Source organism: Marmota marmota, unplaced genomic scaffold, assembly GCF_001458135.2.
Source record: "Marmota marmota marmota unplaced genomic scaffold, marMar, whole genome shotgun sequence".
Classification (NCBI taxonomy): domain Eukaryota; kingdom Metazoa; phylum Chordata; class Mammalia; order Rodentia; family Sciuridae; genus Marmota; species Marmota marmota.
In genome coordinates, this window is record NW_026000136.1 from 5,163,243 (window position 1) to 5,180,694 (window position 17,452).

General features: G+C 41.0%; 2 protein-coding genes across 4 annotated transcripts in view; one reads left to right on the forward strand and one right to left on the reverse strand.

The window, feature by feature from the left end:
• Positions 1-21: 21 nt before the first annotated feature.
• Positions 22-17,360, forward strand: Znf12 (zinc finger protein 12). Of its 3 annotated transcripts, XM_015502027.2 has the most exons (5): positions 26-264; positions 1,226-1,290; positions 8,991-9,117; positions 9,379-9,474; positions 12,956-17,360. In XM_015502027.2, the coding sequence occupies exons 2-5, from the start codon at positions 1,276-1,278 to the stop codon at positions 14,788-14,790; spliced, it is 2,073 nt and encodes a 690-aa protein (XP_015357513.1). In that variant the 5' UTR covers positions 26-264; positions 1,226-1,275; the 3' UTR covers positions 14,791-17,360. The 3 variants fall into 3 exon arrangements, with proteins under 3 accessions (XP_048641266.1, XP_015357513.1, XP_048641267.1); XM_048785309.1 differs by lacking the exon at positions 9,379-9,474 and having other exon boundaries at positions 22-264; XM_048785310.1 differs by lacking the exon at positions 26-264 and having other exon boundaries at positions 1,257-1,290; positions 8,991-9,065.
• The window catches only part of LOC107155896 (zinc finger protein 665-like), a 42,412-nt gene continuing 31,914 nt past the window's right edge, over positions 6,955-17,452 (reverse strand). Inside the window, exon 6 of the transcript XR_007341315.1 lies at positions 6,955-6,967. The gene's annotated coding sequence lies outside the window, so the exon portion shown is untranslated. The remainder of the gene's footprint in view (positions 6,968-17,452) is intronic.

Sequence of the window (17,452 nt, forward strand, 5' to 3'; positions counted from 1 at the left end):
TCACGCATGCGCCTCGCTGCGGCATCGCCCTGGCTTCCTGTCCGTCCAGGTGACCGCCGCCCTGGTTTTCTGTCTGGGGCCTCTGGTGACCAGGACCGCGGAGTCTGTGGGGTGATCGCCGAAGGGCGCAGGCTGTGTGTCCCGGAGTCCCCCCTGGCTTGACCGCTACCTCGAGGACCGAGCTCGCGGCGGAGGGCCCGAGGATCAAGCAGCAGCAGTGGCGGCAGAGGGGCTGCGCGACCCGGGCCGGCGCTCCGCGGCACGGTGAGTCCTAAGGGGCGGATCTGGGTCCCGGAGGGAGGCGCGGCCCGAGGTTGTGCGTTAGGTCCAGCCCCGACTCCTTAGTAGCAGAAAGGCCTGGCGAGGGCGAGGGCGGACATCCCGGAGCTGCAGAGACCCACGGGAACCGCCCGCGCCCGGGGTCGATGCTGTGCAGCTCTAGGAGGGACAAGACGCTCGGTGGGTGGGTCTTTGAGGACAGTGTACCTGAGAAGGAGTGGACACCGGCCTCATCTGGGATTTCTGGCTGCACTGCTTTCTCCACCCCGACTCCCTTTCCTCCTCCTCCTCGTAGTGCTCCAGATGTCTCTAAAGGTCCATCAGCAACGCTGTTCCTTACCGTTTGCCTCTTAGTTCTGCCTTTGTCGAGTCATGCAGTGTGGATCCAGGAAAGCCTTTTACTGCCTCGTTTGATAGAGGAGGACATGGTGGATGATTTGACAAAGGTTACCCAGGTGTTTTTAGGCACTTCTAGGCCTGGTTCCTTCTACTGTATTACATATAAGTTACTACATTTCTTAATAGGATATCTTTTTGAGCAGGCCACTCACATTTGTATGATTAAAGTCCCAACCATGGTGACTGTAAGTCAGAGAATTTCATGAATTTTCTGATCTTCAGTAGTTTGAAAAGTAAGAAAGTAAATGAGTTTTCTGTAGCAGAATTCCTTTTTTTTTTTAGCTTACATTTAAGGATAACACATTATTTCAATTAAATTTGACGTTAATTCACACTTATTCACCTCTAATTATGTGTGGGTTGCGAACATATAGGTAGGCACCATCCTGAGTATTTTCCAATTTTCCAATCCCTTCTGAAAAGGCCTAATGAGACAGTCTTCCATATTGTGTCCTCAGAACTTTCTGGGTAGGTTTTTATGCAGGAGATTCCTGCTGTGACAGGTCAGATAACTTATAATGACGCTGCTTGCATTTTTCTTTCCCAGATCCGCCTCTGCTTTCACAATTCTCCATATTTTTCCAAGAGCAGCAGAACATGAGTAAATCCCTGGTGAGTTTTTCTGTTCATGTGTTTATTCTGTCCTGAGGCAATAAGAGTTCCAACTTCAAAACATGAAAATAGAAAGAGTCAAGATATAATCAAAATGGTAGCAATCAGCACTCAGCAGATTTTCTATATTCATATGTATAAATAGCATGATCCCTAAAGAGTTCTTAAAACCATAGTACATGTATGTCTCCGATTTTTGGCAAAAAAGTATAAATATCGTACATTCCTTGACTTACATTGACCATAAATGATATGTTTCCTTTCTCGTGGATTTTAAAAATTTCCTTGATGTAATTGTGAATAGCCTTCCCAAATAATAACCTGTAAGCTGCTGCCACTGATACCTTACTTTTCTGTCATGTGAGCAGACAGCATAGTGCCCAGGAAGGACTCAGCACACACGATCTTTCTGGTGACTAAAACTTTGCCATATGGACATTTTGCTCCATGCAGGGATAAAGCCTGGATTAGCTGGAGGAATGGCTTCACCCTTAAGTGAGTCTAAGCAGTTCTTTCTGCAGGTTGGTCTGGGTTGCACAGCAGACAATGCAGTAGAAATCCCTGGCAGAGGTGTCCTCATTTCCCATTCCCATTTTATCCTGCCTCCCACGGTCTCCATTCTGTGCCTGACACTTCCCTCATCCTGTTCTGGTGAAGGTTGCCAGTGACCTAATGTACACTGGGTATTTCTAACATGCACACCCAGGGCTAATAGCCCATCGTTGTCTTAGACACTCTGCAGTCTCCCCTGTCATTTTTTATTCCATTTCTTTTGTTGCCCTCTTTTTGAATCTGAGGAGTTCTCCTGCTCTCTTCACATATTTTTCTTTTGCCTATAGCTCATGACTTTCCTTACTCCTGTCTAATCTCACCGTCCAGTGCTTTAACCTTGAGTCCATGTTGCTTCCCCAAGGGGATCAGATGCCTCTGTCCAGTTGCCTTTAGAGAATCTCCAAGGGGTGTGTCCAGAGGGTACCTCAAGCTTATAGATGCAGTGGATCCCCAAATCATCAATTTTGCCCCCTGCCCACCTATGTCTCCTATTCTTGCCCCTACTTGTTCATTGAGGCATTGTCCAATCTGTGACCCTGTCCAGAAAAAAATGGGATCCTTTAAATTTCTCCATCTCTGTTGCCATGTGCAGTTGTTCCAGCATGTTAATTTCATATTCTAAGATTTTTATCCTTTCCCCTTACTCTCTCCCTGCCACCGTTGTTATCACATTTTGCGGGAGGATGTTTTTGTACTCTTGGAGAAACTCCCTTTCTCTGCTTCTACTTCTTTCCTTCACTAGCTCAAATGCACTTTCTGCCTTGAGAATTTCTCCTGAAACTTTAATTTGATCAGGCTGTGTGCATGTGGAAAGCTCTTCAGAGGCTCCCTGAGTGACTAGGAAAACAAGGTTTCTGTTAAATTGGAAATGGAGAGATGGTGGGAAAATCAGGTTTGAGAAAATTAGGTTTTAGCCATTTTTAATTGGTTCTGTTAACATGAGGTAAAGTGGTGATAGCAAGAGTGCAGGACATGTGTTGGGACTTCAGGAGACAGACTGGACTGGGAATCAGCATGGAAAACTGTGTTGGGAGGTAGACAAGGGGGTGAGTCCAGGACTCTCCCACATGCAAAGTCTGCTACCGAAGGAGGGACTGGGTGGGGCAAGAGTGAGAACTGGGAGCACGAGGTTTCAGAAACCAAGGAAATGAAAGGTTTGAGTGTGGAGGAGCAACTATGTCAAATGCTATTCATAGTTAAGCCTAAAGACAGAACTGGCCATGGGATTCAATTCTGGGGAGATCCTCTGACTCCTTGAGGATTTGTTTAGCTAGATCTGATTTGATTTAAGAGAGAGTGGTAGATTTGGTATATTCCTGGTTTTTGTTTGTTTGTTTGTTTGTTTGTTTTTTGTTTTGTTTTGTTTTTTGAGTGGGGAATTTGGACCCAAAATTTTTTGGGGAAAAGAGAAATTGGCCAGTAACTAGAGTAGGAGTTGAGGTCAAAATAGGATTTTTGTTTTGTTTTGATGGGAGGAATAAAAAAGGGTATGATCCACTAAAAAAGGAAAACCTTTGATGCATGTAGGAGAGGGGTGCACGGCTGGATGGTGGGGGGTCCTTGAGTCAGTGAGAGGGGACACGTTGCAGGCTTGGGCTGCAGATGTTCTGGGTGTTGTTCAGTGGTGGGGGTAGGATGTGACATTCCTGTGTGCTTCTTTCTGTCTTCTAGGAATTAGCTCATGAGGCTAAGGTTTAGGGGGAGAGCAGTCCCAGACTGAGGGAGCACACAGGGTCAGCCATCTGACTTCCTGGTATCTTCCTTCCTTTGCCGGAAAAGTCATTTCATTTCTTACAGTGTGGATGTAGTGTGGTCTTTGGGTGCTCCTGTCATTGCCTGATGCTTCTCAGCTGGATGCTGTGGAGACCAGTCCTGCCCCCACAGACACTTTTCTCTCCTCTGTTTCCTGAAGGATTTCCAAAGGCAGCTTCCTGCTTACTTAGGCTTGCTTTTCTGGCCCTTTTCCTCATCTAGTATTTTGTCTCTTGACTTCAGCTTTGGGGATGGGGTTATAAGAGGCACTTCTTAGCCTTGAGGAGCCCAGATGCTCCTTTGAGGAACAATCCATAGAGTAACTGGTAGCAGTAAAAGGGGTCTGTACTCAATGCCTGGGAAACTGAAGTGATGGCAAAGCAGAAGTCATGTTTATTGTGTTGTCAAGGTGCCATTTCTGTTATTCACTGAGGGGAAAGGCTCAGGGGATGAGGAGGAATTTCTGTGGTGGTAGTGTAATCGGGCTTTGAGGAGTCATAGAGGTCAGTCAAGGGGTTTAGGAGACTGCATGGGTGCCCTGAGCAAGGCTTCCAGAGGACCAGTAACAAGTTTCACTTCCAGAGCCAAGAATGAAGGTAAATACTGAGACTGACGAAAGACCTAACAGTGCTGTACCAGGTTTGGGTTTCATCCTTCATAGAATTTGAAACCTTTTAATTGGGAAAGTGAGTCGTCTGATAAAAGGATGTAACAAATAGGCTGAGATGTGTAAAGGATGCCATGAGGGGGTTCTGGGGGCGCTGCACAAGGGGGCTCGGGTTTCCAACTAAAGTGCCAGATGGGGAATGTGACGGTGTTTCCATGACCCGGACCCAGGTATGTCAGTCTGCTGATGTTTTTCTTAATCATGAATGGGGTTATACATTTGTTATAGCTGATGATTTAGTATCAATACTTTATTATTTCCTAAAATGAGCCAGGTGCAGTGCTGTGGTGCAGGCCTGTAGTCCCAGTTATCCCAGAGGCTTCTGGTTCAGATTTTGACAAAATGTATAATGTGGTATCCACTGACTACCGTCAGGTTCATGCAGAGCAGTTACAGTGTCCTAAAATCCTATGCCCCATGTTCTCTCTTGCTTAGTCCTACTGTCAACTCCTGTTAACCACTAATCTTTTTACTGTTTCTATGTTGTTGTCCCTTCTGGACTGTCAAATCATGGAACTGTACAGGAGCCTTTTCAGACTTGCCCATTTATGTAAAATGCCTACTCATAACATCCATGCAGATCTTTCTATTATGAAATTACTTTATTTTGCTTTTTTCTTGTTTACTGAGTACTCTTGAGCATTTTTAAATTTTTCTAGTTTGGTCATGTTGGTAAACATTTTCTTCCAAGTTGATCATCTTTATATTTCATTTTCCAGCATTACCATATATTCTGAAATATTTTCATTTTGAGAAATGGAGTATTTCACCTTTTTTAACATTTCTCAGAATGAGAAAGCTTGCATGGATGGGCTTCCCAGATCCAGAGCATCCTATCCTTCAGTGTTCCAGTGCAGGATCTTAAACAGGTGACATTAGTGGTGGGAGTGGGAGGGGTTTGTCCTCTGGTTCTCATTTCTGAGAATCTTGACCTTCCCTCCCTTTCAGTGCTGCATGTGACATGTTCCTTGGTTGGGGTGTAGGTGCATACTGATGGACTCACTCTTGAGTCTGTAAAACTGAGAATGTTTGGCATGATGTACAAGAGCACTCTTGTTGGTTGGGCAGACCCCAGTTTGCAGTCTTTTGGCCTTGGGAGGGTTTAGCTGTTCTCTCTTCATCTGGTTCCCAGTGATGCACATGAGATCACTGACCTTTAGAGGCAACCAAGCTAACAGGCCATTTGTTGAATTCCTCTTGGTCTTTTTCATTTTATGGTCTTGAGGAATATGCATTTTCTCTCATTGTTTACTTAATGGAGTTCCAGTGCTTTACCTTGAACTCCTATCCTCCCCAGCCACTCCCAGAAAGAGTCTCAGAGAGGTAAGGAGAAGGCTCCTTCCCTGCAGCAGTGGAGGACAGCATTGCCTGCACCGAAATCCAACTCTGAGGAAGTTGTCCATTGAGAAGTTCACAAAATTATCCTCACCCTCAGGCCCATTGCTTTGGCTTTGGTGAAAACATAATTCGGTCCTGAGTTTTATTATTACAAAACTATTTCTGGAATAATATATCTAATAAGCACTTTTTCTTTGAGATGGGGTCTCATGGTCTTTCCTAGGCTGATGAAGAGTTCCTAGACTCAAGGGAGCCTCCTGCTCAGCCTCCCAAGTGGCTGGACAACAGGCATTCCTACCTGGCTAAGCAGACATTACATTGTACCCTTGTCCTATAAAACTGACCTAAAGCCCTTAAATGCTACAGTTCTGATTGTTTCTAACAATAGTTTATCTAGGTTTATTGAAACCCATTTATCAAAGTTATTCATTGTAAAACTTCTTGTTTTATGCCAGAGTAGGAACAGTGAAATTTTTTCTTTTGTGGATAAAATTTCTCCTTTTGTGGATAAAAGTGAACTCAGGCAAATGATTGAAAGCCATCATCAAATAAAAAACTCAGTTTGGAACATTCATGAGAATGCTGTTTTCCAGCAGCATGTTGTGGGCATTAAAAACAACAAACTCTAATTTTTTCATCATATACTGTTTATTTCCCTCATAAGGCAAAGTTATAAGCAATTTTTTAAAAAAGCAAATTGAGAGTTAAAATAAGGTGCATTAACATTTGACTGTTCTTCATGCCCTGTTCCCTCAGTCTCTTGCATTTGGTGATGACTTTTAATATACAAGGCCCATTTAACTTTTTTGACCCCAGAATAGCCTTCCTTACCTCAGTTAGTATTCCTTATTAATTAAGTAATCACTAATTTATTCATTCATAAATGTAAGTACTCTCCTAAATACTGGGCTTCTGAAAATAATGAAATATTCCTTCTTAAACTCACTTTAAGACTCCTTTAGTGGGAAAGACTCAAATAAGCTCTATAGAGGAGACGTGTAAATGAAATGGTGTGTTTGTTTATTTACTGGGGATTGACCCTAGTGGTGCTTTACCATTGAGCTATATCCCAGTCCTTTTTAGTTTTTATTTTGAGATGGAGTCTTATTAAGTTGCTAAGGCTGGCCTCGGACTTGAGATCCTCTTGCTGCAATCTCCCTAGTTGCTAGCGTTACAGGCATTACCACCACATCCAGTTTAGTATGTTTATTTTAAGTGTGTTTTTGATAAAGTGCATGTCCCTAGGACATTTTTACCACAAGAACTGTTCTGGTTTAGAAAAGAGATTCTATGAGTTCACTTCGTTATAGTCATAGGTATGTATGGTCTTATTACATGTACTTTGTATTTATAAGACTCTTTCCTTACCTGAATTTTCCTGAATTGATGACTTCTCCACATTGCCCCCTCTTCTCCTTAAGAGTGATTTGAAGGCATTGTGCTGGTGATATGCCTACTGTTATCCAATCCACATGACTGTATTGGTAAATATCAGGTGGATAATTAAACATGGACCCATCGCCAGAGTAAATGAAACCAGTCTTATTTTTCTAAAAAATAAGTAAGTTATCATTGCTAGGTCCACTTAGTGAGGCAAAGTGATGCAGTGTACAAACTATGGGCCCTGTGGGTCCTCACCATGGTAGCCCCAGGTCAAGTCTTGAGATGCCTGCATGGAGTATGGGCAGAGCTTCTGGAAGCCATGCTTTACTTTCTATCACCTGCTGGGCAGGCATGTTATAGGTCATTCTGGCTGAGGGAGGTCCATTTCTGTCTCCATGTGTCCCATCTGCAGTTGGGCTTTCTCTGCCCTGACCACCTTTAGCCCTTCCAGACCCCTGAGCCTGGTCCCTGGACACCTAGCAAATAGAACTGAAAGACAACACAGTATCTCCAACAGCAGGACCCTTCCTGTCCTTGTGGATGGTTTCACATGGAGAAGCCAAAACATTCAGAAATATCAGAAATTTATCAGTGTCCCACATGGCCCCTGAACATGATGGAGTCTTTCTTTTCCCATTTAGATGAAATCAACTGGAACTATTGTTTTTACCTGTTTCATAATCCTTTCTTGGCAAGTGTATAAAACTTAATAGCCACCTAAAAGTGGTAAGATAGGCAGTAGACATCATTGCTAGGTCCACATCATGTCCACAAAGCTGCATCAAGTATATTCTATGGAGTTCCTGTTTCCTGCTGATGTTTCAGTATGTGATCGGGACCATATTATATTATCTTATTGCAGAGGTGATGATTCTAAAGGAAACCGTTTTAGTGCTGGTATGTTTTTGTGAGTGGGACAGTTTTTTCAAAGGATGCACATTTAAATTTCTTGGTAGGCTGTTTGTCCATTCTCAGAAATGTGCTTCTCCTCTCCTAGAATGTGTAAATAGAAAGAAAGGAAATTCTCGGTTCCCAGCTGGGAATTAGAGAAACCAAGTCATGCTATTACTGATACTTCTGTAGCAGGCTGTGGACTTTCCTATAGTGAAAGAGAAAACTAGAACATAAGCCAGAGTATTTGGTGATTGTGGCAAATACTGGCTTGCTTATTGCTTTGGTGATTGTGGCAAATACTGCAGAGTGGTTCAGAAGGTTAGAGAAGGTACAGGCTTGATCAGGAATAGCAATTGAATTTCAGGTGTGGTGAGTATATATTTCAGGTATGGGACATATGTATCTGTGTGGAGTTTAGAATAGAGGCCTGAACTGGTCATGTAAGTTTGAGAAGTGTCATTGTATAGATGGCAATTAAATTAGCCAAGAAGCTAGGCAGACTCACCATCAAAGCAGCAAGCACAGATAAAAAGAGTAAAAGACCAAAGACTGAGCCCTGGGGCCCTCCAACTTTATGATTACTTGAAGGAGAGAGGAACCAGCAGAAGAGATTGAAAAGGAAAATGGCCAGAAAGGTTAAGGGAGAACTAACGTTTTGTTCTGGAGGCAAAATGAAGAGTATTCAGTTGAGTAGCACAGTGCGTCCTGGGATTTTTCAGACCTGTGTCCCTGGGGACAAGAGTTGTGCCTGCTAGTTTTAGTTTCCCCAACAGCCAGGATTATGCCTGGCTCCCAGTGCAAGTCCAGCATTTTCATTTTCTTAATGTATATGAATAAGCCCCCTGCCACTATATTTATGATATATGTGTTTTTCTTCCACGGCCTGTAATGTAAAATAAGGTATACAGTGTTGTGTTTTGTTTTGTTCTGTTTTGTGGTGCTGGGGATTGAACCCAGGGCCTTGTGCAATCAAGGCAAGAACTGTACCAATTGAGCTATAGCCTCAGGCCAAGGTATACAATGTTCATGGTTAACTTTACCAGTGAGCTTGAAAAGATCTTGTCTCTGTGTACCTTTTCCATGTCACCCAATTCCAATTGTGGTGCCACTGCAGGGGCCGGTGTCATTCAAGGATGTGGCTGTGGACTTCACCCAGGAGGAATGGCAGCAGCTGGACCCTGATGAGAAGGTGACGTACAGGGATGTGATGCTGGAGAACTACAGCAACCTCGTTTCTGTGGGTGAGGAAAGCTTGCTTTCTCAGTTGTTAAAATACATGGGATTTCTCTGATTTAACTTTGAATTGGATGGGACAAATGTGAATAGTGTTTTTGGCACCAGGTAGGGCATTGTGGTCTTGACCTTCCCAGTGAAAGGCTCTGATTTTAATAAAGCACCAGGGCACTTTGTTGTGCAGCTGGTACAGCAGCACTTGCCCCGCATGACAGAGGCCCTGCAGCCAAGCAGCCAGGTTCAAGTTCTCTTTCATTTCTCATTAACAGGGTATCACATTATCAAACCGGATGTTATCATCAAGTTGGAGCAAGGAGAAGAGCCATGGATAGTAGAAGGAGAATTTCCACCTCAAAGCTATCCAGGTGTGTTAGTGGAGGCAGAGAGGAGATTGGTAATGGGGAGTTTCTCTCCCAGGGACTTTTCTAATGGTCCCAAACCTTTAGAAATACTAGTTACTTTTACACTGTAGGTACCTGACTCTCGTTCCCCAAGACTCCTTCCTTTCTAATGAAAATGTATGTCTGCAGAGCTTTGCCCTACTTAACCATTGCCCAGAATCAAAAGTCAGCCCCTTCCTTCTTCCTCTTAAACCTTGGGTCTTTGCTCAATCTTCTAGCATTTCAGTAATCCATTATCATAGGTTCCTTTTGTTTTTAGATATTCTTAAGGCTGTTACCAAAAATAACATGTGACTCTTATGTTCTAATTACCTTCCTGTTTTAAGTGTTTTTATTTTCTTTGCTGTGAAATGCCTCAGACTTACTATTATCCTCAGTTCCACTTTTTACTCCTCTTTCCTTGAGGTCAGATGCCAAAATCCCTACCTGTGCCTAAACAGTAGATTTCATCCACCTTCATTGGTATATACATTAAGCTTTATTGGATGGTGCTGATCATTCCTGAAATTTAGCCCTCCTGGAGTTTGGTAATAGTAGTAACTCCCTAGTGACTCCCTCTTTTCCTAAACGCTCATTTTTATCTTGACTCTAATTTACTGTTGTTCCTAATGCCTTGAGTAACATTGCTGTTGTAGCAGCTGCTTAATAGGTTTTACATACATAAATTATATTTATTTGTCCTTCCACCTTCTCCAGAAATGTCTCTGAAGGATCTGTTTCCACCTGCTGTGATTTCCCTGTTTCACGAGGTCCTCAAAAGGGTTTCTCCGGTCTCAAGTCTGTCAGGTTTTTGTTTGTTTGTATGTTTTTATACTGCTCACACTAAGGTTGAAATCTTTGCTACTGTTCTGTAGAACACTGTTCTACAGACCAAGTGTTTTCTGTTCATAGCAGTACAGAGCTTCTCTCATTCTACATGTCTGAAAATGATCATGATCTTTTTAAAATTATAATTACTAAGAACCTTTCCCCCTTCCCTTATTTACTAAATTACACTATTCTTCTCTTTCCCTATAGTGCCCCTGTGGACTCACTAAAAATGCCCATTTGTCACCAGCTATTACTGATCTGGCCAGGATGAGTGACTGGGTTTTATTCCTTGTGAGATGTATTAATTTATCCTTTGAATTTTGTCAGTTTCCTTTGCCTTATGTAAACAAGAACTGTACTCTCTCATCGCTATATTACTGTGAATCATAATTGGATTTCAAGACATCTTCATCTGACGTCTCCAGTTAGGTTATCACTAGCCTTACAAGACAAACCTGCTCTATCCATTACGACTTCTTTGTCTTTCAGGGATCACCACAGTATTGCCCTGTATTGCCTAGAGGAATTAATTTCCCCACTCACTAAACTCATTCTGCCCATGCTCCTGACATCTTCTCTTCATGAGATTTTCATTCCTGCAGCTTCACACTTCACTAGGGTGGCTCTCCTTACCCAAGTAACATGTTCTTAGTGTCTGGGCTTGAATTTTCTACCTATTTGAAGTTTGTTTCCTTCCTGCCTCTTACCATTCCAATTTCTTCCTTCTTTCAACTTCAGTTCAACCAAAAAAAGAAAAAGAAAAGTAGTCTGTAATCCTACAGGATATATATTTTGCTTAAGCTTTTTTGGTCTCCTGGATTATAATCCTATAAAGAAAATGTTATGTTCTCCCTCAATATAGTATGTAACATAGAGTAGACATTTGTTTCTTGATTTTTCTGTGGAGCCATTCAGATCAAAGAACTTTCTTGTCCATCCATTCAAAAATAATTTATAGGCAGTTATTTCTAAATATGCATGCCTGAGTCACATCCCCATATTTTCTTACATACTAGAAAAATACCTCTGTGATTCCAGTTAAGAATATCTGATTCTGTTCAAGGATAGAAAAGCCTTTACAGATAGGCTTTGAGTGGATGAAGCCAGGTAAAGAGGGAAGCAATAAGATCAGAGACCTGTGTCTACAAATGCACTGGGGGTGTGTTGGGCACCACAATAGTCTTAACATAAGTCGAGGCTCTGAGATCATGATCAGTCTCTGACAACCCTCTTCATCTAACAAATAAGCTTGGCTTTCCTGGGACAGAGTATTTTTAGTAACAACTCATCCTAGCCATTGTGAATCCAGATGGTAAAAAGTATTATCAGATTTTTTTAAAAACCATTTTATCTGTTGATGAGCAGTGGATTCAGGGAAGCTCTTGGTTTGAGAGAATAAAATTGATATGGCTTCATTTGATATGGATGACAGCAGGTACATTAGTTAGGTTCATCCCAGAATTTGTAAGATAAGTTAAAAAAAAAAAGTTTAAAGCCCATTATTAAAAAAGCAGGCTGAGGGATCTGATGCTTAAGGTTTATACACTAACTTAAACTGAGGGGTGGGGAAGCATTCACACTCAATTAGGTAAGAGCAAAATGTCAGGAGCAGGACTGGTTTAAGGAAATTATCAGGAGATTGAAAATAAGAAAAATAATTGCTCAAATCATTGAGCATGTGTTTTGGGCCTGTTCTGAGCGCATCATTAACTTCAGTAATCCCATAACAACCCTATGAGGTAGGGGCCATCATCTCCACTTGACAGGTGGGGATACTAACTATGGAGGCTATTAACTAGCTCACCTAGGCTGCCTCGTCAGAGTTCATGTGAGACTGTCCAAATAGGAAGAAAAGGAATTTCATGGCCAGAATAAATTTAGTATTAAATCAGTGTTGTTAGAATATTTAGAATCTAAACTTTCAGAAGGGTGGTGTCCTGTGGACCATTTTATACTTCCTATGGACATGGATGTTCCAGAACTCTCCTTCCAGGTGAAGCTGAGTTAGGGAAAACGCTGGTTATAGGTTCTAGACATGAGAAAGTTTAGATGTAAATTTATTCAGCACTACTGTGGGGGATGGAGGTGAAAAGGCATAGTAGTATGTAAGGATGTAGAGCAGTGAGAGTGCTGCCACAGACATCTTAGAATAATGCCTTAGACCGTAATCCACCTCTCCCAGCTGATAGGAAGTGATATGGAGTAAAGTGCTCATCCACCTCCAAAATGAATCCCTGCCTGGATATGGCATGTGACCCTCCTTGTTCAGCAGAGCTCCTTGTCATTCATCCTGTTTGTTCCCAGTCCTTTCATGTTTGTCAGCCATTCATCCATCATCCTTTTTTCTGCCAGTCATTGCTGTGTCTGTATTTTACCTTGTGTACCCTTGAACAAAATACAAAGTAGCAAAGATCAGAGGTGCCATGTTTTTGTCAAGTTTACTTTGTTTCTCCACCACTTTCTAGTGTGTTTGTCTGTTATTCCAAACAAAAGAATGAGGGAGAAAAGCATTTGGAATTTTATCCATCTGTCCATTAAGCTAGCACCTACCCACAGTAAGGTGCTGTGTGCCAGTCTCATTCCATATCTCTTGTAGGAAGATGTACAAAAGTTGGTTCATTTTGCCTCTTTTTAGATGAGGTCTGGCAAGTGGAAGACCCAATGGAGAAGCTCCAAGAAGATGAAGATATGTTCTTCATCAACAAAACCCTGGGTGAAGAGAGAGGTAATGTTTCTGGTAAAGCTTTTAATGTAGAAATAAACCCTGTTCCTTCAAGAAAAGTGGCCTCTAAATGTGACTTATGTGAAAAGAGTTTAACATCTGTCTCGGAGTATATCAGTAGTGATGGAAGTTATGCAAGGATGAAACCCAATGAATGTAGTGGATGTGGGAAATCACTTCTCCACATTAAACTTGAGAAACCTCATCCAGGAGATGAATCTTATGAATTTAATCAAAATGGAGAAGCTTATGCTTTAAGTGAACAAAATATTTATCAGAAAATTCATATTTTGGAGAAACCCTTTGAATACATCGAATGCCAGAAAGCCTTCCAAAAGGACACAGTTTTTGTTAATCACATGGAGGAGAAACCATATAATTGGAATGAATCTGAAATAGCCTTTCTCCAGATGTCAGATCTCAGTGTTCATCAGAGATCTCACATGGAAATGAAACCCTATGAATGCCGAGAGTGTGGAAAATCTTTCTGTAAAAAATCCAAATTCATTATACACCAGAGGACTCACACAGGGGAGAAACCTTATAAATGTAACCAGTGTGGGAAGTCTTTCTGCCAGAAAGGAACTCTCACTGTACACCAGAGAACCCACACAGGGGAGAAGCCTTATGAATGTAATGAATGTGGGAAAAACTTCTACCAGAAGTTACACCTCATTCAACACCAGAGAACTCACTCAGGAGAGAAGCCCTATGAATGTAGTTATTGTGGAAAATCCTTTTGCCAGAAGACACACCTCACACAACACCAGAGAACACATTCAGGAGAGAGGCCCTATGTTTGCCATGACTGTGGAAAGACCTTCTCCCAGAAATCAGCACTTAATGATCACCAGAAAATTCACACAGGTGTGAAACTCTACAAGTGCAGTGAATGTGGGAAATGCTTCTGCCGCAAGTCTACTCTCACAACGCACCTGAGGACACACACAGGAGAGAAACCTTATGAATGCAATGAGTGTGGGAAATTCTTCTCTCGGTTATCCTATCTAACTGTACATTACAGAACTCATTCAGGAGAGAAGCCCTATGAATGTACTGAATGTGGGAAAACCTTCTATCTGAATTCAGCCCTCATGAGACATCAGAGAGTACACACAGGAGAGAAACCTTATGAATGTAATGAGTGTGGAAAACTGTTCTCCCAGCTGTCGTACCTGACTATACATCATAGAACTCATTCAGGAGTGAAACCCTATGAATGTAGTGAATGTGGAAAAACCTTCTACCAGAATTCAGCCCTTTGTAGACATCGGAGAATACACAGAGGAGAGAAGCCCTATGAATGTTACATATGTGGAAAGTTCTTCTCTCAGATGTCATACCTCACTATACATCATAGAATTCATTCAGGAGAAAAACCTTATGAATGTAGTGAATGTGGGAAAACCTTCTGTCAGAATTCAGCCCTTAATAGACATCAGAGAACACATACAGGAGAGAAAGCTTATGAATGTTTTGAATGTGGGAAATGCTTCTCTCAAATGTCATATCTCACCATACATCATCGAATCCATTCTGGAGAGAAACCATTTGAATGTAACGAATGTGGGAAAGCCTTCTCTCGGATGTCATACCTCACTGTGCATTACAGAACCCATTCAGGAGAGAAGCCCTATGAATGTACTGAATGTGGGAAAAAATTCTACCACAAATCAGCATTCAATAGCCATCAAAGAATTCATAGGAGAGGGAATATGAACGTAGTTGATGTGGGAAGGCTTCTCTAAAGTTGTGCCTCAGAAACCTTTTAATATAATAGACAAAAACTCTACATGAAGTCAAACACTATTGTACACTGGGCCCTCTGTATCCATCGGTTCCATGTCTACGTATTTGACCAACTGAAAATATTTGGTGAAGAAATTGCATCTGTTCTGAACACTGACTTTTTTTTCTTGTCATTATTCCCTAAACTATACAGTGTAACAACTATTTACATAACATGTATGTTATGTATTGTAAGTATTCTGGAAATGATTTCAAGTATATGGAGAGGATTATGTTAGTTATATGCAAATACTATACCATTTTACATAAAGACTTGAGCATCTGCACATTTGGGTATCTGAGGGGTCATGGAAATAATAACTAGCCCTCCCTTCATCCAGCCCTGGATACCAAGGCACCATTGTTTATCACAGTTCGTGCAGGTGAGTGTGGACAGGCCCTTGCGTATAGGTCAGATTCATCATCTGAACATTCACGAGGTAGAACAACAACTGTTAACAAGACCATGCAACTCACTAAATACTAGACTATACAGAAATAAAAATGTCAATATTTAGAATGTGTATGTCTCACCATGGATTTGAACTGCTTTACATATCAGGGAATTTTAACAGATTAAGGAATGTGGTAAACGTACTCCTTTGGAAAATGTTAATATGTAAAGACGTGTTTCTCATATAACAAACTTTTTGTAAACAGTTTGAACAAAAACAGAACATATCTGCTGTGAATAAACATACTCTTTTTGTAAATAGAAAATGTAAAATTATTGGGATAGCTAGCCAACTCTACTAGATTAAGCTCATGTAAACGGTTCCTGAGGAACAATAGGATTTAGGGGGGTTTTGTTTGTTTTTTACTATGATACATTATAGTAATTGTTATTCAGTTTGAATCTTGTTTGAAAAACCTTGTTTCCTTATTAGTTTATAACACCTAGGGTAAGATTGCCCACTCTAAATAGCATCACAATGTTAATATCTTAATATGTATTTTCAGTGAGATAATATTTGTCATTTACAAACACATTTGATCATTGTTAATGAACTATGTCATCCATTAAGAAGCCATTTTTTATAATATTTTCACCTATAGATAAAGGAGATAGATCAGCAAAGGAGATAGATCTAGATGTATAAAATAGAAAACTCTGCATAGATAATTTTAAATTATTAAGCCAGAAGTCTCCAAGAGTGACAAAGAGCTTTAGAACTTACTGCATTCTATACAAATAAAAAGGGGGAGAGGGTTACTTAAAATATTCCCATTCTGTTTTTCACCTATTTTTTATTTGGATGCTTACATAAATGTGTGTAGAGCACAAATACTGTGTAACATAGAAATTAGATTTCTTTTTGTGATAGAGTTTGTGAATGTTGTGCTCTGCTCCTTTCCACTACTGAAGGAATTGAGAACACATTAATTGGGCAGACATCGCCCCCAGTCCTCCCTCCTTACTCTTTGCAGGCAGAGTCTGGGTATCCATTTGTCCTCACAGGATAGGAGATAAATCCTGATTAGTTTCAATCAGTAATGATCACCTTTCTCATTGCCAGCAGTTGGTTTAGAGTGGTCCTGGGATCAGTCTAGATAAAGAGGTACCTGACAGGTGTTTTCTGGAAAAGATTTCCTCAAAGGTTCAAGGACTCAAGCAAGGTGAAATGGAGTCTTTGGTCAATGTCGCCTTTCCTGGATCTGGTGCCTGGCATCGCCTTTCAACAGTGATTATAGTTTAATCCTGACCAGAAAGATTGGAAGAACTTGGGACCTGGATGATGTCACTGAGCCTGGGAACCAGCCAGCCTTGTGGCCATTCCATGTCTGGACTGTTTGTTTTGTGATAGACTAAATTTATTTTTTAAGCCAGTTGACTCAGAATGCTCTGTTGCTAATAATTGAAGACATTGTAACTGATAACAGAGTTACACTTTTATAGGAGTTATGCAATTCAGAAGTGGACTTTAAGCACTTATTTTGAGGTGTTGATAAAAAAATGTATTTCCTGTAAATTTTGATGTAAATAGTTTGAGCATTGGATATCAACTTGAAACAATTAAATGTGTATGCTTCCCTGAACTCTCATAACCCAGACTTGGAGAATTAACCTTTGGAACCTGTCATACCTCAGGTGCACCTCCATTTTTCTAATATGTGAAATAAATTTTGAGGTAATTTAATTTTATTATTCATGGATCACTGCTACATTAGTTGGCAATATATGGTGTGAGGTAAGGATCTAATTTTGCTTTCAAATGATTACTTGCCAGGTAGCCTGTCTCATTTTACTAATTTACCCCTTTACACCACTGAACTGAAATGCCATATTTTTCATGTGTGAAACACACATCACTCCTGTTTTATTGCTTAGCACTTTTTCTGCGTACTTTTCTAGATGATTGTATGCTATGTAACAGGAATTAAAAGTCTGGTAGATTGTATAGTTTAGGGTAGGAACCAAAAGTTGATAGCATATTTGTTGAAATTTTATCTACAAAGGTTTCCACCCTGGAATGTCATTATAGCTTATTACACAATGTACGTTTTGACAAAAATAAAGACATGATGTTAATACCAGAGCTACATTCTATTTGAGACCAAGATTCAGCCTCCCTTCCCTGTCTTTATTCCATCTCACTATGTTCAGCTGTGCTGTCCAATCAG

Coding starts and splice junctions, on each gene's coding strand:
- Znf12 (XM_015502027.2), top strand. Junction 9,118..9,378: donor CAGCAACCTCGTTTCTGTGG/GTGAGGAAAGCT, acceptor TCTCATTAACAG/GGTATCACATTATCAAACCG. Junction 9,475..12,955: donor TCCACCTCAAAGCTATCCAG/GTGTGTTAGTGG, acceptor GCCTCTTTTTAG/ATGAGGTCTGGCAAGTGGAA.